Source organism: Phaenicophaeus curvirostris, chromosome 9 (assembly GCF_032191515.1).
Source record: "Phaenicophaeus curvirostris isolate KB17595 chromosome 9, BPBGC_Pcur_1.0, whole genome shotgun sequence".
NCBI classification, from domain to species: Eukaryota; Metazoa; Chordata; class Aves; order Cuculiformes; family Cuculidae; genus Phaenicophaeus; species Phaenicophaeus curvirostris.
In genome coordinates, this window is record NC_091400.1 from 12,600,030 (window position 1) to 12,623,222 (window position 23,193).

Below are 23,193 nucleotides of genomic sequence, written 5' to 3' on the forward strand. Positions count from 1 at the left end.
TTTTGGGTTTTTTCTTCTGTGGAAGGAGAACAAAATTTGAAGTATTTAAGTTATTTATGAAGTGAAACATGCAAGTTCCGTTTAGCTGCACTGTACCACTACTCATATTCTCTACCACTTATTTACTCTTAATTTACAAACTCGTCTCCACTTCCATTTCCTCATCTACAGCAGAAGTACTGGCAGGTCAGCTGAATGCTGCTGCTCTACAAATATGACTGAAAAAGGTGAAAAAAACATCTTGCCTCAACAAAATCTTGTTGTTCAATGGTCTATCCTTTCCAGCCAGGACTGTATAACAAGACCACTTATTTTCAATTAGAGTGTAACCAGGTGAGAAAACAGGAGTTCTTTGCTTACTGGGGAAAACAAAAAAGTGTTGAAGAATCAGGAGGGTTACATTTCACACAATTCACCTGCACTTACAGGTCTTCCTCCTACACTGATGTGAGTCCACCGAGAGCAGCAGAGCAGCGATGCTGCGGTGACCCTGCAGATGGTTCTTGGATGCCAAACACTTAAAGGTCAGCGTAGGTTAATGCGCAAAAGTTATTCATTAATGTATCAATGAGTGAGAAATGGAAACTGTACAAAAAACCCCAAACTTCTTCTAGAAAGAGACAATGTGTTTAATGCTGTGCAGAATATCTTCACCATTGTAAAGATATAAAAACAAACACGATGAAGCTGCCAGGACACTGCAGGCTCTCTCTGTCACCACTGGCCAAAATACACAGCAGTCAACTCTTTTTCCTAATACTTTAATCCCATTCCTTTCAGAGTCTAGCACTTTTTCCATACATCAAACATTACTCTCATGGGAATGACTGTGAGTGCTGTAGAGTTGGTGGAAACTTAAAAAATCTTATAGTGAGAATGACTGTATCTCTTTCCCATCCTCAACATAATGCACAGTTTGACAGCTCCCTGGAGAACCGGCACTCGGAGTTTGCCAGGCTCTACTGTGAGCCTGCCTGGGTCACTGGATTTCTGCTGCAGCAGGAATACAGATCAGGAAACTAAAGGCTAAAACACATGAAGACACAAAGCTTGTGCACAGCTGGTTAGGTCCACTTAGGCAAAAATAATTCTCTTTCACAGCACAGAGAAGTAAGAGACTAAGAAACTCAAACCACAGCAGGACTTGGAGTGACGTACACTCAGTTATACATGGCACTGGCTCACATAGTCTCTCTTCCAAGGAGAGGAGATCCTGCACTCCAATATACACAGAGGAACAAATTGTTTTTTCCTACAACTAATCTATCTTTATATTACCAGTAGAATTAATTAAGTTTGCAGGTAAAGGTGCCTTGCAACCTTCATGCTTCTGTTCTTTGTAAAGATGAACAAGTGATAACGAAGCCTTTTCCATCCTTCTGTGAAAGAAAGAGGTCAGCTCTGAGATGCCCAACAACTTTCCAGCATGAGAGCTCTGGGGACTGCCCATAGAAAGCACCAGAGGGAACCAACTGTTCAGCAGCTGGACATACCAAAGGAGTTTTCTGTTATATTAGAGTTCTACGCAGCACCGCAAGCCCTAATTCCAATTATTATGCTAATAACAATGTGTTTTGGGGGTTTTTTCCTCCTTTAGTTTTCAATGTTATTTTAACTTCCATGGAAAGGCATGGAATAAGCTTTGCAATGACTTGAAGATGAAACCAACACTCACAAAACAATATGATCAAAACACTCTAAATTAGTAAGTAAACCTTGCATCCATTCCCAACAGGATTTATTCCTATGCTTCATTCTCACAGCAGTCCCACAGGGTACGACTCCATACTGACGGAGCCTGCCAGCTCATAGGTGATGCTCACATGGCACTCAAAATGAATGAGGCAATTAAATCATTACAAATGAGTTAGAGACACTTATAACAAAAAGAATAGTCTTGTCTATATCCTTTAGACTGCCTTAAAAATCTCAACATGCCATTTTGCAAATGGCTGGGTTTTTTGATTTCTATATAATATCAGTGAATTTGACTTGTTTCCACAAATGTGAACACAGCACTGACTGCACACGTGGAATTGAATAAACCCACTGGCAGGCATATCAGGGGATTGTAAATTTTCTTCCAGGTGATCTACTTCATGGCACTCATGAGCATCAACATCGCACAGTAAATCAGCAGTTAAATAATATTCTGCAGCTATCTATGGATTCTTTTCTAGCTATAGATGTATATTCAAATAGCACATAGATTATTCCAGTTAAACATAAAGAATGATAGTAATGTGTAAAAGAAAAAACAAACTCTTAACTTGAGTAGTTGCTTCTTAATGGTTTTCTACCAGCATTTGATGTTTCTAATGATTTCCTTCTGTTTGATTCCAATAGTAATGGTCACTCTGAGGGCTGGTAAAACTCTTACAGAACAGCGTACACTTCATTGTACAAATGAAAACATGAAAGAAAACCTTTTAATGACACTGACTGCCTTGCTGGGGTATGTTACATATCTGTCTTGAGGAGCATGGAGAAACACAATACACTGGCTTTTCCCAGGAGAGTTATTGAATTTGTTGTCATTTGTATTCACTCTTGGCTCAGGCAAACTTCCAAAAAAGTTTTAAATTGCCTCAGATTAAACTTCAGGTTGCAATGATAAAGCAGAACACAAGGACTCTCATGAGTAATCCACTGAACTTAGTTCTGCTGCATATACAATCACTTATAGTGCAGGATATTCACAGTTTTATATAAATAGAGCTCATTCCTAGACTGAACCAGGCAGCCTGGCAAGAAGAGACAAGCAAGGAGGACAGGACTGAAGGATGCACCCACTGCAAAACAGTGCTCCATAACAGAGTAGTTCTATCTTGGGTTCAAAGTGATGGTGCAATCATAATACAAGTGACAATTATAAGAATTACTAAAAATTAAATTTTAACACAAATGTATTCCATTAAAATAATTGACTGTTGCCTTGGGTACTCTGCAGTATAAATAAATGCATGAAGAGCTCAGCTAATTTTCTCTCTCCTGTCTCTGGGTACTTTTAATCATATGCAGTTTCTTTCTGATTTTCCTTCAGTTTGAGAAAGAACAGGCAAGGAAAGTACATCCTTCCCTCTGAGGCATGTGCGAAAGATTGCACACATCAGCCTGCATCTATGTAAATAATAACATTTTTGGAAACTGGGAAACTGGGAGGGAACTCAGTGCTGGTGCTTTTGTCCTCTTTTTCCCCAGCAAGAAGCAGCAGCACTGATCCTCTGCTGCAGGTAGGATTTCCTGGCATCCTTCCTCTACAGCTATTTTTCCCTTGGTGAAACAGCAAATCACTTTTGTTGCCTGAAAGACAGTACTGGCACAGTTGGATAACAGCTTGTTCTGCAGAGCTACTGTGATTGTCTGGAAAGGTTGTTTGTCAAAACTAGCCTGTAATTCACTAAAAATGTATGTTATGAATAATATAGAAGCATTTAACTGATAAAAATTACAATAATCTTATATAATACTAATTAGATAACCAGTAATTCCTTTGTTCCAATTATCTAAATAGTTCTTTCAAAATTGGTCCAACTTTCAGTGCATTCTGCATACGCAGCAGGTCTTACTAAGAGAGACCTACCCACAGGAAAGGGTCCTAACTGTCTTTAACCATTTTCATCACATTCTGCCAGTGCTGACAAGCTTTCCTAGAATATCAAAATCTTATTCAGGTTTCTTCTCTCTCTCTGATATTCCTTTCTTACCCACGCTTCTGAGCCTACATGATAGCAAGTGGATAAAGTACAGACTGAATGCAAATCATCTAATTTATTCAGAGACTAATAAAGACATAAAACTCAATATTACAATTTTAAAAGACATGGGAAGAAATTTAGCCATGAAAAATGACTTGTTTCCCGGCTGCCCCACTTTTTTCTTGGGCTGCTTCCCTATGCCCCATCTGCCCCTGCACTGTCACTGCCTCAGGAGAGCACAGTGTGTGGGAGCTCTGAAATACGACCCGACTGCTCCTCCTGCAAACCCCATTTCCTGTATGTTCACACTCAGGGTGCAAATTGAGTTGAATCCATACTAAGTACTCAAGGAAACTGAGCATTGCATAACTTGTGTCACTAGTCGTGGGAATTTGGAAAGGATAGAGTTGCATGAAGAGACAGAGTTCCACCTCCTGATTTTGACAAAAATAGGAGACTCGCTCAGGTTTATGAAGGAAAGTTCTGCCAGAAAAGAACCCTTGATTTTGAGTCAACAGTCAACACAGTGCACTGGAGCAGCGCTATGAAAGATGCTGGACCCATGGCCAAACCAGTTGTTTATCTAAATTGGATCGAGTAGAATGACACCAATGAAGGGTGAAGAAATTCATTTACAGAGAACTGCAAAGAACAAGTCATGTCCTACAGGAAGAAAACACACATGGAAAGGCCTCTCCAACATAGTGAACAGCTTTTTTGAAGCACCATGCATATGATGAATAAAATGTGCTAGAAGAAAGAAATGTCAGTTCTTTCTGAGTTAAGAAGACGGGTCAGCAGCTTATCAAAACCTATTAGTTCTTTCAGTCCAATTACATTTTGAACAAACACATCCCATTCCCACTGTGTTTCTCAACAAATTATTCTGTGATTTTCTTTCAGGAATAATTGCCTGCAGTGGCTGGTTGAGTTTAACTCAACAAATGACTACTAGGAAGCAGCCTTGATGCTGTTTCCATGCTAATCTAAGACCTGCCACAAGCAGTAATGGCACTCACTGCAACAGAGTTGGAAGTGCCGGTATGTTCTTACCTCCATAGCACCTTCACTTACTGACACAGCCACATGAAGCTGAAGGGCGACAAATATGAACACTGCAAAGCAGAATTTGGCCCTGTAATCGTGTATACCCAGTAAGAATCTAGTATAGATAACTGCTGCACTTAATAAAAATCATTTTTTCAAATACCAACGTTTTTGTTCTTTCCTCTTTAGGTACAGATTTATGGAAGAGAAAAGGATCATGAGAAATTCTCTTGGAAGTGGTTTGAGTGTCATCTGTTATTGTTTGGACATCTCTGTGGATATCCTGCATGCCAGCAAAGCCAGAGCACTTAAGAAAACTACGCTTCTCCAGCCTCTCACACTGTGTTATAGCATGGATCCTCTGCAAACCTGCACAGGTTTTTGGGCTAGCAGACTGTTCTCCGACAGCCCACCAGTCCTTTCAAGAGCTGAGGGGAAACTGGCTCTGGAATTGCCCCTCCAGAGTAAAAGGTATAACGGGAAACAAGCCACCCACAGAGCTGGGGTTTTGTAAACCCCTGGTTGAAATAAATCAGGATCCTACTGATCCAACACAGCACACGGGTTGTCCAAGTGCTGCTCATGTCCACTGCCTTATGAGAATACACCAACAGACTAACGTTTATGACAGTACTCGCCCCATGCTTCTCTGTCAGAGAATTATCCCTTCCATGCCCCAGGTTGTTTATACATCTAAAATACAAAGATCAGGCTACCTCTGCTTGTCACATGAAAAACCTACATCAACAGAGGAATGGGAGGCAGCAAGTCCCTGAGCAGCAGCAGCAGGAGTAGTTAAAGAGTTAGGACAGGTTCCAGAGTGGCAGCTTTCTCTCTGGCTCTAGTATTGCTGAACGCGCTATCTGCAGCCCCCTGCAAAAAAATGAGAGCACGATACCCAGCGTGCCAGAAGTTAAGATCAAAGAGAATAGGAAAAGCAGCTAAGAGATGAGGAAGAAACAGCTAGCAACTTAGAAAAGATTTGAACAAACAGTTTTGCAAATATTTATGTACATACATGCATATGTAGACACAAATCGACCCAAATGCTATTTATGATGTGCTTAGAATCATAGCATCACCATAATCTGCAGTACCGAATGTTCTTTTTATTTCAGTGGTCTTGCGTAAGGTTTTGCTCTGTGAAACATAGGCAGCCATGTCAACATCAGCTGAGAAAGACTCTTACCTGGCAAAGGGCACCCTAAGATTTCCAGTCTCATACAGATGCTGCCTTCTTCAAACCAGGACCGTGGGTTTATACGGATATAGCGTGCAACCAGCGGCACCGGCAACATGTTGAGAACTGGGATCTCTTTCTCCCTGTTTCCTTGAAAAATCTATATAGGCCAAAAATACGGAAACGGCAAGGTCAGTTCTTCAAGAAGCCCTTCAGTACCTTTGGTAATAATCAGATAAAACCATCTGGTACAGCCCCAGGTTGATGGTGGCTCAGGCCAAAACTGCTCTTCAAAGAGTACAATCCCCCCTGTGCCTCAGAGAGGGGGAAAGAAACCAGAGCTTTACACCCTTTCTCCAGCAATAGGCATCTTACGGGCATGAGAAGTCCCCAGGGACCAGCAGACTGATGCAAACCTTTGCACAGGCCATGCAACAAGAAATGTGTCTCAAAACGGGCAAGACCACTGCCAGACTGACATTCACACCCATAAGCAGGTTTGCCATACATCATATTCTGGGTCCCTCTCTGTATTATGTGGTTTGCTTTTAAAAAGAGTGGGATCACCAAGAGATGTTGCCTTGTAAGGTTATACTGACTAATGTGTCAAATCAGAACTCCACAAGGACAGCTCTCACTTTTCCACCTCTGCTCATCTTCATAAGACATCTGTTTCGTGATACTCACCACATCTCCAGACTCATTTCTGACAGCAGTCCATGCATGGCTGTCATTGCTCACCAATACTCTGTAAGAGGTCACCCAGTTACTCCTTGAAAAAGACAAAGAGTATCTAAGTTATTTTTTCATAACTTAGAATGACTGCAAATTGTGTTTGATGTAATAAAGCTTGTACAGCTACCAGCAATGGAAATCCCACCTGGCAAAGTCATGAAAATGCTCGGCTGAGAAAGCAACGTGCAAATCTAGATTCAACAGATCAGTTAAAAAGCCTAGCCCCTAGAAGCAAAAACCACAAGAAGATAACATTCTGGGGTTCCAAGAGGTGAGGGATTACTCCTCTCCTTTCCTTTTATATGCAAATTATGAGTTATTTAGAACAGATGCACCCAGCATTCAAAAATCTTACCTTCTTGACTACGAGCATTTATTACTTCTGATATTATTATTATTAAAAAATAATAATTCTTCTGAAAAGTCCATAAATTGTACCCAGCAAAATTTCTATTTCTTCCAATATAAGAATGACTGAAGCCTGGAGTATTCTTGTATTTATCAGCAATAAGTAGGGACAAAGAGACAATTCTGTCTCTGCACAGCAGTGTTCAATTGATCATAGTACCAGTTCACTACTACAGCATCTAGAGTTCAGCATCTAGAGTTCAGTCGGCTGAACTTCCTAGTGGCCTGTTATCTGATTTACAGCAAAATCCCCTTTAATCTAAAAAAGCAAACTCTTCATTCATACTCCTGCCTCATCTATGTTCAGCTAAAGAGGATGAGGAGAAATAAAACGCTGCTTCCTTTATTCTGAGGAGAGTTAAAGCTGTGCACCTTTTACACTGCCTAGGCACTCCTCTCCTGTTTGTTGGCTTGAACGTAAGAAAAACAGCTTGGGTAAGAAAAGCAACTTCTGCCAATATTAAGGCAGCTGCTGTAAATTCAGATTAACCTCAGAAATGGAATCTTCTGCCTTGAAATCCCATTCTCCCCCATGTGCAACGGGAACACTTCACTCACACATATGTTCAGAGTGTCTGGAAAACCAGCAGAAGGGAATGCACAGGGCTTCTGACCAGGCTGAGTATCCTCAAATGCCAGCTATTTCTGAAGATACAGACCAGCAGAAGAGCACTTACACACTAAATCTTCCTGCACGTGTGCGGCACAGGAGGTCTGATGCTTCCAGGCAGAAGATGGATGCGTCGCACATGCACGAATCAAGAGCCAGGCTGCTTACAGTCAGCACAGTGCTTCCTGGCACAAGTTCAATATGTACGGGGTGCCTGGTTTATTCATGTAGACAATGAAATCTAAAGCTTTCAGGGAAATCTATCATGGAAACATTGCAGCTAAAGCCAAGTCTAGTGCCAGAATGAGTACTGGAGGATGTAATCCGCTTTACGTCATTACGTGCTGACAGGAAGATCCGTCTCGTTGGGTCTGGGATTCGCAGACATTAATTTCTGCAGCACATCACACCAAATCTTTTCAGGGCCCATCAGCACCGAACAATAAAGCTATCTAAGGAAAGCTGGAAGCTATAAAGCTTCACAGTACTTAGTATGTCCCTTCTGTTAGTTTAGAGAAGCTCTTCTGAATATGCTCTGTAAAATCCCCCTGCATCTGCTGTTATATTCCTCAGATATTTGTTGGTTTTAGAGAGTCAGGGAGACATCATTCAGGGAAAGTGTGATGCCAGCATTCAGGAAAGTATGTTTTAATTGTCAGACTCTTTCTTGGCAGAAAGTTAGGCAATACAGAAATTATTGTTTGACAGTATCTTCAGAAGTAGCTGAGGTGACCTCTAGTTCATCATGCCCGAGCACAAAGCACTGCTCACACCACTGCCTCATGAAGTTCAGCAATGCTACAAAAGGATCACCAGAAACAGCCTTGACAGGAATTGTTTCGATTCAGGTGCTGCCCATTAATAATCCTCAATAAAATTTATCTCAGCCTCATCTCTTCAGAAGAAACTTATCTGAAAAATCTCAGTATTTCTTGCCAACATTAATAAATTCATTTCACCAACAGTACGTGCAAAAATCAAGATATGATTCAAATTCACTTGATGTGGTGGATGATTTTATTAGTAGTAGTTGCTTGGCATTTATCTGTAACAAATGAGCTTCAGACAAGGCCTATTTGAACATCTTCAATTTTAAATTCAAGTCCTTATGATGCATTGAAGTGTCCAGCTTGTCCATTTCCACCCCAAAATGGACAAGCTCAGGGATTAAGTGACTTGCCCAGGGACTGGGAGGAAACCCAAATCAAGGCAGAGGATTAAAAGCAAATCTCCTACAGCCTTGGCAGGTTCCTAATCAGAGACCCAGCTTTCAGTTATCTACCCACATCACATTACTGAGCGGAGGTAAAGGCAGCACTTGCACAACAACATATCTTTCTGCTTTGCCTCCTGCATACAATTTGCTGACTTTTCTTTATGTGTACTAGACATGCAGATGAATCTCAGCTCAGCACAGAGCAAGTGCTAAATGAGGAGCTGTAGGGGCTGCCAGGTTCTGGCTGCCGCGCCTCCAGCAGGCAAGTACGTCAGCTGGGGCTCCTGACCACTGGGATATGGGTTTATTTGGTTTGAACACAGCCCACTGCATGTGATATTGTAACACCAAACCTCTCAATCACAGAAAGCCAAATAAGCAACAAGTGAGATAAATCTGGTTCTCTTACGCCAGTCTCTGAGGATCATAGAATCATAGAATAACCAGGTTGGAAAAGACCCATCAGATCATCGAGTCCAACCATTCCTATCAAACACTAAACCATGCTCCTTAGCACCTCATCCACCCGTGCCTTAAACACCTCCAGGGAAGGTGAATCAACCACCTGCCTGGGCAGCCTGTGCCAGTGCCCAATGACCCTTTCTGTGAAAGATTTTTTCCTAATGTCCAGCCTAAACCTCCCCTGGTGGAGCTTGAGGCCATTCCCTGCTGTCCTGTCCCCTGTCACTTGGGAGAAGAGGCCAGCACCCTCCTCTCTACAACCTCCTTTCAGGTAGTTGTAGAGAGCAATAAGGTCTCCTCTCAGCCTCCTCTTCTCCAGGCTAAACAACCCCAGCTCTCTCAGCCGTTCCTCATAAGGCCTGCTCTCCAGCCCCCTCACCAGCTTTGTTGCTCTTCTCTGGACTCGCTTTTTCACATCACTACAACCTCACACAATTAGAGGTAAATGAGGAAGGTTGGCAGGTGCTGGTCAGCAGAATCTCAAGGCCACTGTGGCAGAGATGCTGGGGATGAGACCAGCAAACACTGGCAGAGTTCACTTTAGCTTCATCCTTGATGGGCCTGACTCCAGCTGACTGTATTATTCTTCTGCTGCCACCATAATCTGATTTGTCTGCATTACAAACCCCTAAAATCAACAGAAGATAGAACCAGATGGGCACATAGATGTGTATCCTCCAATAATATATGAACAAATACTTGAAGCCAAAATACTTGAAACAGCAGAATCTATATACCAAAAAAATGCCAGGCAAATCTTAGATTAAATAGTACTGATGCAACAGAATCCGCAATCCAACAATGAAATGGCTTTCTGCTTGAAAAAGTAATTTGTAGACTCAAGGAATTAAACACAAACCCATTAATTTTAATAATCTATAATATTATTTACGATGATAAAATATTAAATCACCCACACAATCACCGAACAGCTTCAGAAACAAGCCAAGTCAAAGAACACTCAGGCTAACCACAGGTAGCCCAGCAAGCTTTACAAGCTAATTAAAATAAATATGGTTTAAGAAATAGAGCTTGACTAGCGAGCAAGGGTATTTTTTTTAATAATTGAAATCTTTGAATGTTTAATTTTTAAAATTGCTTCTCGATGACTTAAATGAACGCATTGCTGTGAAACCCAGCTCCTTGGAGGCCCTGTGAGGAAAGCTCAAGGCTAGAATTTCACTTGCTCAGGATGAATTAAGGACTGCTTTTCCAAAGCTTGCTTCTCAGCAAAGAGCTGGGGTTGCAAACATGTTTCCCACCCAATGGCTACCACTCGCAGCCGAGTTTTTACAAGATTTTAATCTCTGACTTTCTGACCTTCCAAGGAAAGCAGGTGCCAGCTGTGGGTATTTCCTCTCACAGTTTTACATTCGAGTAGCAACACCTGAAGGTGCCAGGCCTCCCATGTGGGGTGAGAGACATCCTCCACCCCAGAGATATTATGGGCTTAACACCTCTCTGTCCAGGACACTCTGCAAAGAGATCTGATGTGTGTGAAATTCTTCCTACACCAGACTTTCCCCTTCCAAGCTGTGATTCCTTCAGTTCTAAACCTCATTTGGTGACCTTTTTGATTTCCCATCCTTGTTTGCAGCTATCACACTCTGTAACGAGTTATATATTTGAGGAGAAACACCTGAACTCTATGGGCAGTGCCTCATTGTCCTTTTGTCTCCTTCCTGTGAATATTAAAGTAAGGGAAAATGAAAAGCTCTGGCAGTCACCAGCAAATATCACTATTTGTGTGTACAGCTGTGAGCATATATACAGTAATGCTGAAGGGGCTCACACCTACCAAGTGGGCATGAAGCTGTGGCTGTGCTGCTTGGAGCCTGCAGAAGGGATGCTGGCTTGGGAAGGATGCTCGGAGCACTGGGAGAAGGGGAAGGACCAGCTGCCTGATGTCCTCCAGGTAACCCCACATACAATTATCCTCATTGCAATGAGTCATAATGCACATGCAAAATGTGCAAATCAAGGCTGTGATCAATAAGCGTGAGTAATCTGTTGCAACAGATGCCTGTATTCAATTGATATACCCTTCCTAAAGGCTTCAGCTGATTTGATTGCAAACTGCCCATCAAAGCCCCTTCTACAGAGTTTAAAAAGCTTTCCTTCCCCTTCTGAACACCCCCAATCAGCCTTTCTGGGCACAGCAGGCTCTCTCCACTACCACCATCCTTTCCCAATGCAGAGCAAAAGTTAACCAGGCAAGAACCGCCTCATGGGGTGGGCAATGACCTGCTCCTCTCAGTGCTGCACCATGAGTCACTCAGTCTTTGGCAAGAATGAGAACTAGAGCAAGAGCACTGTCGCATATCAGAATCATCAGCTTTGACACTGCTGTCAAACAAATTGTGGAAGTATAAATACATTTCTGGGTGTGCTGTCAGAATTCCACCCACACAGGATCATTGGAATGGGTCACAAACCCAGCTCCCCAACACCAAGAGAGGGCGGTGATCGTTCATCGGCAGTGATTAAAACTGCACCAAAACCCTGTGTAGGGCACAAGTGTTGAGGCAGATGGTGAACGTGGCAAAGGAATTGAAATTAAATAAACGGATGGAGCGCACTTGAGGCTGAGGCTGTCAAAGGCTGACTCTGAGTGCTGTAACCCATGCTGAAAGCCCATGAGACGGCTCCACCAAAATAGAGTAACAAAACAACTTTTTACACTGCTGTTTATGATTGGTTTTCTTAATATGTAACTAGTGATATTAAGATATCAAGGGAGCCTTTTCTACGCTGAAATCAGGTTGTTTTGTAACTCCCATCTATATACTTGATATGATTGCAGTGGATTTGGAACAATTCACTCCCTGAGAGCGTGACTTCGGGGAAGCTATAATAACCTCTGCAGTCCTGTCACCCAGTCAGGGAAACAACAGTTTGTGCTGACTTAATGTGCTGGAACAATTCAAGTCGCTACACAACAGCTGAGTATTTTATTACACAATTTGGATAAAAACCTGAGACATTCTCATTGAATTTGCTGGAGTTTCATCAGAGTATGGTTTCATAGCCTCTGCATGGGGCTAGGCAATATTGTTTTGGAGGTCAGTTTCACATATATCTATTGTCCTTGTGAGTGGGACAGGAGTTAGAGTTCATTCGACTATGCTTTCAAAAGTAGCATTACACTGCTGCTCTATTTTGTCCCCCCTGTTTTCTTTAGTCTCTGTGGAAACAACCCAAATCCTTATGGGTAACCACCATACAGTCCCAAATGCTGATGCAGTTGCACTGAACAGATTATCACTGCTCTTCATACTTCAGTTATTGGAATAGTGAAGATGCTGATGTGATTATCTCCTCATGAAGCCAATCTTAATGCTGAGACCATGGCCTTAATACCATGAATGGCTCATAAACTGGGGAGGAAGCGAGGATTTTTACCCTCTTGCAAGAAAGGAAGTTCACCATCTTTCAATCCTCACATGCAGACTGTTCATAAAAGCATATCCCAACTCACAAGGAATTGCCAGTGAGTATAGCAATAAACTAAAATTTGGGGTAACACAAATTTTGTGACTTAAGAGAGAGCAGAACACTGTACTACCAAAATCAGAAGCTAGCAAACTGCACTGACCTGAATTCATCCTCAACTCTATCTCTGGAAGGTACCCAGCTTGCGACAGACCTACAGTTCCCTAAGGACGGTTTGTCAAAGGGATGCTGGGGTACCATGAAGGGCTATACCGCACACAGAGCCAGCTGAGGATGAAGGGGTACTAGAGAACATCACAAAATTATTCCCTACTCAGTTAAAAATGCCTTGTCTTTAGCAAAAGCATGGTCAGACAGGAGAGGAAATATGATGGATATTTATTATTTGCTATGCCAATAAAATAGTGTGAGGAACACACTCAGACAACAGTGTGAGGACACAGAACAGAGGAGCATGTGATGGTGTCTACACTAGCTCCTGGTTAAAACACAGCTTCAAGAACCAGTTTAAAAGTGGGTCGGCTTATAAGCAAAAAATACGTGTAAGCCATTGTAATTATTTCTTCCAGCCAACAAGGCCATCAATTTGTTGTCTCCTCCAACCAATCAGCCTTTTCAGTCCCGTTGCAAGGTTGCCAGGCACAGAGACTAATCTCTACCCAAACCAAACTTTGCAAACTGCCGTGCCCCTCTCCCTGCAGGTTTCCCGTGAGTGCCCAAGGTGCCTGGACAGCAACAACCTTTGAGTCCTCCTGATTGCTTTGACTGGCGAAAGGAAGGATTGCTCAAATTCAGGAGCTTTTGTTCAAAGCCTGGGTTTGCTTCTTGCAGGAGGAAAGAAGAGCAGAAAGATTTGATTACACATGACTATCACAGAACTCACAGCCAGGCAGTTTGACTCACATTTTTCCTTAAAAAGGAAATGATTAAACAATGCCAGCATTCATTTCTAACCAAGCATGGCTTCCTTCTTTCTCCAGTCAGGTCATCTGTACTTCCAAGAGCTCTTTCTGCACCTTGGCCTCTCCCTTCTCAAGGCTCTCATGTCTCGAGCACAAGAGCCCTGGGCATACAAGCAGAGCCACGGCCTTGGACAGGAATAACTGAGGTGGAGCAGTTCCTGCCAGCATACACAAAGTGACAACCTCAGGTGTTTTTGTGTTCTTTGCATCGTGTCAAGCATAACCTTCAATTCATCCACTGCGTATAAAGCTCCAAAAATCCCAAAGAACCAGGCTGAGGAACAGGCTTTCCTCTGGGTGGAGCAGGATATCAGCAAAACTAGGCTACAGCTGCTAGTGCTTCTACAGCAGAGTAAAACATTGCTTCCACCACCACTATGCTAGCTCTGGCCACAGCATCAGAAACACATGCAGAATCAAAGGCAGACTCTCAGTAACTCAAATACTGCAGGCCTGCAGCGAGGGGCAAAGTTATTTGCTGCAGGAGTCAAGCAGAGTGTCCTCACCTGCCCTCACTTGTCATTTCACATGTCCTCATTCAGTCAGCAGCAGGAAGCCAGAGGAACCAGAGCAGGTACAAATCTGAGCTCAGCAGAAGCTCAGAGAGGACTTTAACAAAGGGAAAAAATGTGCTTAACTAAAAGTTTCCCGTTCAATACCAAGAAGGAAAAAAGGTTGTTTTTCCCAATTCTTTGCCGCTATCACATAATGGCATTGGTTAACTTTGCATAATATCCTAGTGTCTTTTTTTTTTTTACACATAATGCTGGGAAAGTCTCCAAGGCTTAAATACAAATCTTACTTTGGCTTTCAAGCTTGGCAGGGTTTTGTTTCTAAAACAAGACAGATCAGATTGGTGGGGTTCGGCTCTCCTACCTGAAATAAGCTTATTCTCCAGCATACATTTCTATTAGTTATGAAAGCATTATATTCTTGTCGCATAACTCCATGAAGTTGAGAAGATGCCTCAGGTAAGAGAATGGCACCTTTTTGTACAAGGTTTTATATCATAAATATTCCTTTTTGATACCATCACAGTCAGTAAGTAGCCAAGTGTAAGAGAAGGAAGCTAATGAGCGTCCTTCTCTTCTAGTGCCCATCACAGGAAAGCAGTCACAGATGAGACTGCCCACACCAGCAGAAGTCCTACACCAGCCTGTTTCTCCTGGTCTGGCTCACAAAAGGCAGCTCACTGCTTGCAAGCCCTATGTCTATGGTTGAGTCACTGTCCCTCTAGTGCCACAAGCACCAAAGCTACCACCAGTGCCTCTGAATCCCACCCTAAGGCAGCTTCTGCCCCAAGCTCAGTCTCCACTATGGTCTGAATTCAGTTTCCCTTTGTGTAGCTCTTCTCCATATCAGGATTTTTTTTTTCCTTTCTTCTCACTTTCCTGACTGCTGGAGAAATTGGGTCAGAAAGATACACTAAGATCACCTTTCAGATGCAACAACATGAGTTGTTGCATGAGATGGCAGCATCTGCCATCTTCCTTGCCATCATCCTCCCAGGTGCTGAGACTCTGGTAACCCCAGGACACCACTCCTGGCCCAGGTGAGGGCTGCACACTTCAGCCTAAACTGTTTGGAAAGCATGAGCCTCCAATTTGGTACCTCAGGTAGTACCAAGTTACTTTTAAAAATCTGAAGACTTACACATGCAGAAGCAGAGCACACAAACTTCAACTACATCAATTTTATCTGTTCAATCTGATTAGAGGAAAGAGAAAGCGAGATGGACTCCAAGGAAGCCAGTCCCAAAGCCATCACACCCTGACAAGAAAAGCCCCCTCCAGGGCAGTCCCTTGCATGCACACTGGAGGGAGAGGAGGAGGTCACTCCTTCCTAGGACTATTTCTGCCCCTTCCCCTACTCCTTCCATGGGCCAGAGCTCAGTCTTACAGGACATGTTTTCCAGGAGATGTCACCCTGCCTTACAGTGCAACTGGTCCAGTCAAAACCATCCTGGCACCTGTGAGGCAGAAATGTGCCTGTTTCTCTGCAAATGTGAGTAGCAATCACAGAGGAGCTGGATCCGCTCTCCCAGAATCAACCCTGATGTTCCTCCAGACCCTCAGGATTCTCCCACCACCTCCTTGTGGGGGAAGAAGGCAAGAGCAGGATTCAGTAATTTAAAAACCAAACCAGAAAAACCCAAACAAAGATGACTGTGAATACCAGCTATAAACAGAGCATCAAGTCCTGCTGTAAACTCACAGCAGAGCTGAACTAAAAATAGCAATGCAACAAGACGAAACAGTGCAGCTCTGGTGTTGATAGGAAGAGCAATGTCAAGAGTATGAACATAGGAAAGAGTAAGGCTTTGCTATAGTAATTATCTACCTAACACAGAACAATGTAGAATAAAAATAGAAAACTTACTGCCGAAAAGGCTCCTACTCCCACATCAGTATTAAAAGAAACGAAAAAAAAAAAAAAACACCAACCAAAAAGGCAGAAAACTAAACTATGGAAAAAAAACCCTTTTTTCCTAGATACAGAGGTATTTTTCTGGTTTGCCTTTCACTATACGGCACATTCATTTTCTTAAGTGAGAGACCTGACTGGAATAGATCCAAGGCTGGGCATCTCCTTCAATTTGGTCAAAATGTCTAGTAGCACAAGGGGGATTATTTGCTTACCTAACACAGTGAAACCCAAAGAGAAATCAAGAGACTGGCTAAACACTGTAAACGTCAGGGAAAATAATAATCCATCACCTCCAGTCCCTGTTTACACCAGCTGATTGCTGTACTCCTCATGTACAATCGCAGCTCACTCACGCAGGCTGTTATCACAGCCTGGGCACCTACGCTCACAGCAGCAGATCACAAGTAAGCAATTGCACATGGGTCTGTGTAACACCAGGAGGAAGCAGAAAGCTCATGGATGCTTCCAGCATTGGCAGTAGGCAGCAAGATGAGTCCAAAGACAAGTCCCTGGGCTTCGCGTGGCTGAACTGCCTCCTTAGACCCACTCAGCGAGGCAGTATGGGTTGATTAATGGTGAGTACTCCTTTCTAAAAGCTCTTTAACAAGCAAGTTCAATACCATGGAACCTTACTCGCAGCCGTGAACACAGCGCACATGCCTGCTATCCAACACAGGCCTGGTCAATACATACTGTGTGGGTTTGGTTAAATTATAAATTCCTCTTTAGAATAAAAGAAGTACAGATATAAAATTTGTTTTAATTGCTCATTTAAAAATTCCATTGTTTTGAATTCCACCAATTATTTGACAATTTCCTATATACTAGGAAATCTCAGAGAAGAGTAATTATTCTAAACTAACATCTAAAACCACCCAAATCCCCCTAAAAAACTAGCATCTAAACTGAAGTTAAATATTGGAAAAGAATGAAGAAGTTTAACACAAGCAAATTCGACAAGGTGAGTATGAAGACATATAATCCAAGGGAATTACATTCATTCCTTTGCCAGATGTACACAATTACTATAATAGTTTCCTACCCTTAAAGTTTATTTTATGCCACGTATAATCACTTTGCCTTTTTCTGCCCCTCCATTCAATTACTTGATGTCAAACTGCATTTCCATTCCTTCTTTCTTCCTTGAAGAGCCAAACCAAACACAATACAACATGCATTCCGTGCTCTGAAAGCTCAGAATCTCACGGCAAAAAGCAAGCATGTACTTACGACCAGAGGGAGTTTCTCCCTTGTGTGATGACTCCAGTGAATTTTGTCAGCCTTCGAGCATCCACTTCAATCCACTGATAAGGGTCATTTCTTCCTGCACACCAAGCACCATCATAAAAGTCATTTTCGTTAACACCTGCCTGAAATAAGGGAAAACTGTCTTCACAAATCAGAAGCAAGGAACTGAAGGTCTTTCATAAGAAAAAGAAAAGAACACATGAAGTCATCACTCATCCTATTTACTCCTTTGGCTCCCATTTAAGACCCCAAGACTGCCGTTATCCACAGCTATATGGAGAGACCAAATAATTTCCTTACTCAAAGCAGGGTCTGCTAAGTCCCTTTAAAAACCAAGAACCATTACATATAAATTTAAGCTAGAGTTAAAAAGCATAAAGAGAGCTTCACTTCAGTCCACCTATTTGTGCCTGTAGCCTGATAGAGGCCTTTATCCAGAACAAATTATCCACATGGTCTTCAGAGTTATGAAAGTCCTAAAAAGTTATCTCTGGCCCTTGTAAATAATAGTCAGTGCTGAAGCAGCAAAGCAGAGTGTAGGGCATATGAAAATAGTAATGCTATTTCCAACACAACTTCAGTCCCAGAATTATTAATTTTCATCACTATGGTGTGAAAGGTTAAAAATTCAGGAATGCCCAGCAAGACCCCAATTTGTGTGCTAATTATATTGCCATTTATGCTGGCAAACCCCACCACAAACAGCCTTCCTGATATCTTCAAAGAAATAGCTGCAACAAATTTTGAGTAAGCTGTATTCCAAATACATCTAAAACAGCACTTAAAGAAACACAGCATCTGAGGGCTTTGGATATTTATCTTCTTACTAAAGCCCAGGAACTGTCTGGCACCAAGCTAGCTACTGCATACAGAGCACAGCAGCTCTTGGGGTCCTCTGAGGCTACACGTGTTTTTCTGACATTTCATCTGCTTAATGTGTTGCCATCTGTGAGCCATCAGCCTCTGTGCGTTGACTCTGATATTTTAAAGTGATGTTTGTATAACAGTTGAAGCACAAGATACAGAGAAAATCTTTATTGACAGTGTAAGATAAATCCTTCAAGGAGAACCAAACAATGGGAGAACATGGGAGTGTAAATATGATCACTGACCTGAGTTAGAACCTTTTTCAAGAAATGGTTTCAGTGCATTTTAAAATAAGATGGAATTTGAAGTAGCCTTAGGGTTTTAAACCAAAGCTTGCCAGGAAGCGTTAAGATCTGCAAAGCACCTTGAACAACATCATGCTAATCCCATTTACACTAGTTTCTCCAGATAGAGTACCTTATCTCTCATGGCTTCAGCTGGGATCCTTGGTCCTCACTTACACTGAGGACATCACCTATTTGAGTGATGCTCCTCAGGGCACAAACTTTTCCTCCACATCAGAGTGAGGAGAGGGAAGCAGAAGAGAGAAAGAAGAGCTTGTTTGCAAAAAAAACCCCAAATCACATCCTCAAGTCTCCATGGTTTCAGCTGGACTTTAATAAAATGGAGACAAGTTCTTATTAGAAAGATTTCTGAAGGAAAAGGATCACAGTAAATGTATGTTAAAACTTCTCTTTTCAAGCTTCAAGTCTGTATTTTTTCTTAAGGTGCTTGAAGTTTTGAATTTGCCTTATGGCCACTTCAAAATATTGTTTCCATAAAGAAACCACCTTATAAATGCAATCAAATATTTAGTAGTTGAAATTGCTATGAACTGTCTTTGGAAAAACTTGATTCCTGAAAGATGAGGAAATTAGCATCAAATATTCAATCAAAGAATACAAATCAAGATACAGTTGCTCAGGAAGACGTTTACTTGAATTTAACAAGTGCATATGGAAATAATGGAGATGACAGATTTGAGTTCTGATCTGCATAGCTAAACTGTACATTTTAAACACTTCCATTATCTCCATAAGTAGGAGAGCAGAAGAGCCAATGAAAGCTGGAAGTAAGAGCTGGGGCTCAAGCAAACCCTTTTTTCCTTCACTGAATTTTCAAGAACAACTCAAAGTCTAACCCAGTTTATATTTCACTGGCAGCCAAATGCCAGAACACTTCTCGATACACAATGTTTTATGAAAAATACACCTTTTTGATGCAGGATAAAGGATTTCCTTTTCCGTCACTCCTGGAAGGTTATCCTTAAATGTAAATGTCGGAAACTGTAATTCAAGTAAAACAAATTAACTGCTTACTATGTACCCAGAAGCTAAGATGAGGGGAAATCAAATGTTAAAAAATACATAACTTCTGATTTTGTCCTAGTTCTCTTCCGAGTTGCATGTATGCAAGACAGAATAAATATTCATTCACATTATCATTGTTCCAAAAGCCTTATTTTATAATGAGGAGAAATATATTACTGCCTAAATGTATTCAAATGAAGAAAGAAGTTTCAGTCTGCCACCACAAGTCAGCTAGAGCAGCAGGAAAAATCTATCCAATACCAAACCACTTCTGCTTCTATTCCTCTCTTTTCTCAGCAGGGTGATCAGAAACATTATTTTACCCTAGGAAGTTTGGGAGGACAGAAAAAAAAAAAGCGTTACTCATCATAGACATTTATAGCAACCATTGCCACTAGGAAAGAGAAGAATTAAAGCACCCGGGCTGAAAGCAGAACTTCAGTAATTTTGTCTTTCACTTGTGTTTTGATAATGGATATTTGCAAAGGGAATGAGGGAGACGGATAACTGCAAAGACGCAAAGCAATGAATGCTGCTTATTTGCATAGAGGTGACTGCATTACTTGGTTAACCTTCAGCGTCATGCGGATTTCTCCAACCAGGAAAATGATGAAGAAAGAGAAACACTATTTGACTAATTATTGCAGGTTTAAACCACTGCTAATTATTTCACAAGTGGCAAGTACTGATGACTTTTATCCCTGAAGGCAGAACACCTCATTAAATATTATTTTATGCTATGAATTTTCCTGATGATGTTAAATCACTGCTGGTTCTGCCACTGTTGCAGTTGCAGGTTGTATCTCCAACACACAACATTCTACAACCCCAGTAGCTCCTGCCCCCAAGCGGCCGCAGCTTCATCACTGCAACCACACAGGATTGGGAGCAAGAGCAGGTCCCCCGCAGTGCAAGGTCACAGGAGAAGCAGATCCTGGAAGATCTCATCTAGCACTGCTAAGCCTGGCTTTCTGCAGAAGAAAGCTTGCACCACCTGACTAATTTCACATGCTTCTAGTAATCCAAACAGAAAAAATAACCCTCAGAAGCCTGTGAAAATCTTCATTATTCTGTGAATCTCCTGTGAACCAAGGTAGTGCTAGTTACCTTGGGTGAGCCCTAAGCTTATCAGCTGATTTTGCATCAGGTGATGAGAGCAAAGAGTGGATTTTTTCTTATTTCAAGGAGGAACGCAATGGTCACATGAATATAGTGATGGCACTGTGGTGATACCCAGACCATGTCGCAGGGGCAGCAGTCCATTAAATTGTTCATCACTGTACATTTAGCAGAGCACTCTGGGGAAACGTGAGTGGCACCTTACTCACAGAGGTCTGCTTGGATCCACACTCTCAGCTTGGAGTGGTTTCTAACCCAGGAAATAAGTCCCACAAATCTAAAGGTTAGCCATCAGCCCTGCTCACTCCTCTAGTTCCAGTCTTTCCTCTTCATTTGGATTACGTGAGCTGACAAAGCAGTCAGAACCAATAATCATCCACTGGTTCTCTTCATACAACAGTTTAACCTGGAGCCGTTCTCCCACTTTGGAGAAAATTGGATATTACCTGAATATTGAGCCGTCCTCGGTGGGCCCCGAGGCCATACCGCTTCGCTGTGGAGGCGTGGAGCTGGAAGTCCGTAATTTTTAATGTCTCTAGACCAAGTGGAGGGCAATCTACAAAACAAAAGATTGATTAAAAATTAATTAATGAAAAAACCAACACAAAACAAACAAGTGCTCAAAGTTCCTGGGTCTTGCCTGTGCCAAACTGGCTGGGGTCCCCAGCTGGCAGGAGTGAGCACAGTGCCGCTGAGGTCAATGAGAAAAGGCAGCTCTCATAAAGCTAACGAAGCAATGCTGATTCACACCAGCTGAGGACCTGGCTCTCCGAGGCTCTCATAGTCATTACTGCATGCAGCATGCTTCGCCTTTTCACAGACGCACACAGTATGGCCTGTCAAGTCCTTTTCAGGACAAAATGCCAGTAAAACAGCCTTTTATTTTTCTCTCTTTTGGATCATTCTTTTTCATCTCTTGTTTTGATTCTTCCCCCCCTTGTACCCATTCCAAGCTACTGTCTGAAGTTCTGTTTCTAATTAAAATCTGTTCTGGAAGCGTCGATCACAGAGCCTCACATTGCACAACAGCATTGCTACAGAGGGCTGGGAGGCTGGGCAGTCCGGCTCTGCAGATGGAATGACTAAGCACAAAGAGGCAATTTGGAAACCAGGGGCCAGATCTCTGAACTCCAGATCCTTGAAGAAAGCAAAGCAGATGCCATGACTTCAGCAGCTTGCCAGCAATTCAGCAAACTGGAGCCTGGAGCTCTGGCTTTTGGAAAAGAGAATGTGGGAGAGTTTACTTCATTATTATCAGGAAAATCTCCTCTAAAACCACCCCAGCCCAACTGTGTTTGAGCCCCACACAATGCCTGGCGTGTATATCCTCAGGCACCCTGGCAGGCAGGGAAGAGCCACTCTGAGCGTCTCATCAGTGGCGAACAAAACCAGAGAGACACTTTGGGAGCACCTGAATTGTACACCATAGCACCATTTAGAGACCCAGAAATCACCGTAGCTGGAACTGGAAATTCCAAGTGGGGCAGAGGCGGAAAGCAGTGTCATTATTTGGCTCAAGTACCTGTTAGATTAGACTGGGTTTTGCACTGTTGTGGCCGTATCAGTTCTGGGTTTGGACAGAGACCAGATGTTTTCTGCAGTTGCGTGTGGATGGTTTGCTGTAGCCTTCACAACAGGCAGTGACAGACAGGAGCAAAGCACCGGCCATGGAGCCCAGACCACATCCCCAATCCCAGTCCCCACGCCATCCCTCCTCACTGCCTGCCTGAAGCTGGGATTGCAATCCTGCTTGTACCATGGCTGCAGGAGAACTGTCGGAGCTCACTCCATGCTCTGTGCTTGTACCCCTCTTACGTACAGATTTTTAATCACTTACCAAAATGCCATGAGGATGCGTACCTGGGACTCTCATCCAATGTCTAACTTTGACCGGCAGCTTTGCCGTATGACATACAAACTGGCAAAATACAAGAGATATCCCACGCCCTTCCTTAGCTCATAACAACCTAAAATCCCTCAGGAGAAAATGTTAGTTGCTGTCAATTTGTGCTAGTGTTTCTTTGTTCATCCTTAGGCAACTTCTCACGCAAATCCAGGCCCAAACTTCACCAGCAGAGGCAGAACAGACAAATGCTAAATATTTCTAAAGTACCACCAGTGACGTTTGTCTTACACAGCAACAAAATGTAGACAGTTCCTCATTTCTAAGAGCTTTCAATCTAATTATCCAAAACAGAGAAGGGACAGGATGTAAAGGAAAGCCAAGGGAAGGAGCCGCTCTGGGGATTTTTGTTTCATTGGATGATTGTTTTAATCACATTTCCTTACCGAGTGTTTCATTTTTCATTGTGCTTGGGCTAGAAGTCTCAGGCTCTGGCAGACCTCTACCGGGAGTGAGTTATATCACTGGCAACTTCTTAACTGGCTTTCACAAGTTCAGGCCTCCAGAGAGGTTTGGAAACCTGTCTCATGGTAAAATCCTGCAAAATC

At 42.5% G+C, this 23,193-nt stretch overlaps 1 protein-coding gene across 1 annotated transcript in view; it reads right to left on the reverse strand.

Annotated features, from left to right (window-relative positions):
• The window catches only part of CPXM2 (carboxypeptidase X, M14 family member 2), a 65,461-nt gene that overhangs the window by 21,845 nt on the left and 20,423 nt on the right, over positions 1-23,193 (reverse strand). The window contains exons 2-5 of the mRNA XM_069863546.1: positions 21,189-21,298; positions 17,429-17,568; positions 6,613-6,697; positions 5,935-6,085 (exon numbers count right to left, since the gene is read on the reverse strand). Coding sequence (XP_069719647.1) covers positions 5,935-6,085; positions 6,613-6,697; positions 17,429-17,568; positions 21,189-21,298 — 486 coding nt within the window. The remainder of the gene's footprint in view (positions 1-5,934; positions 6,086-6,612; positions 6,698-17,428; positions 17,569-21,188; positions 21,299-23,193) is intronic.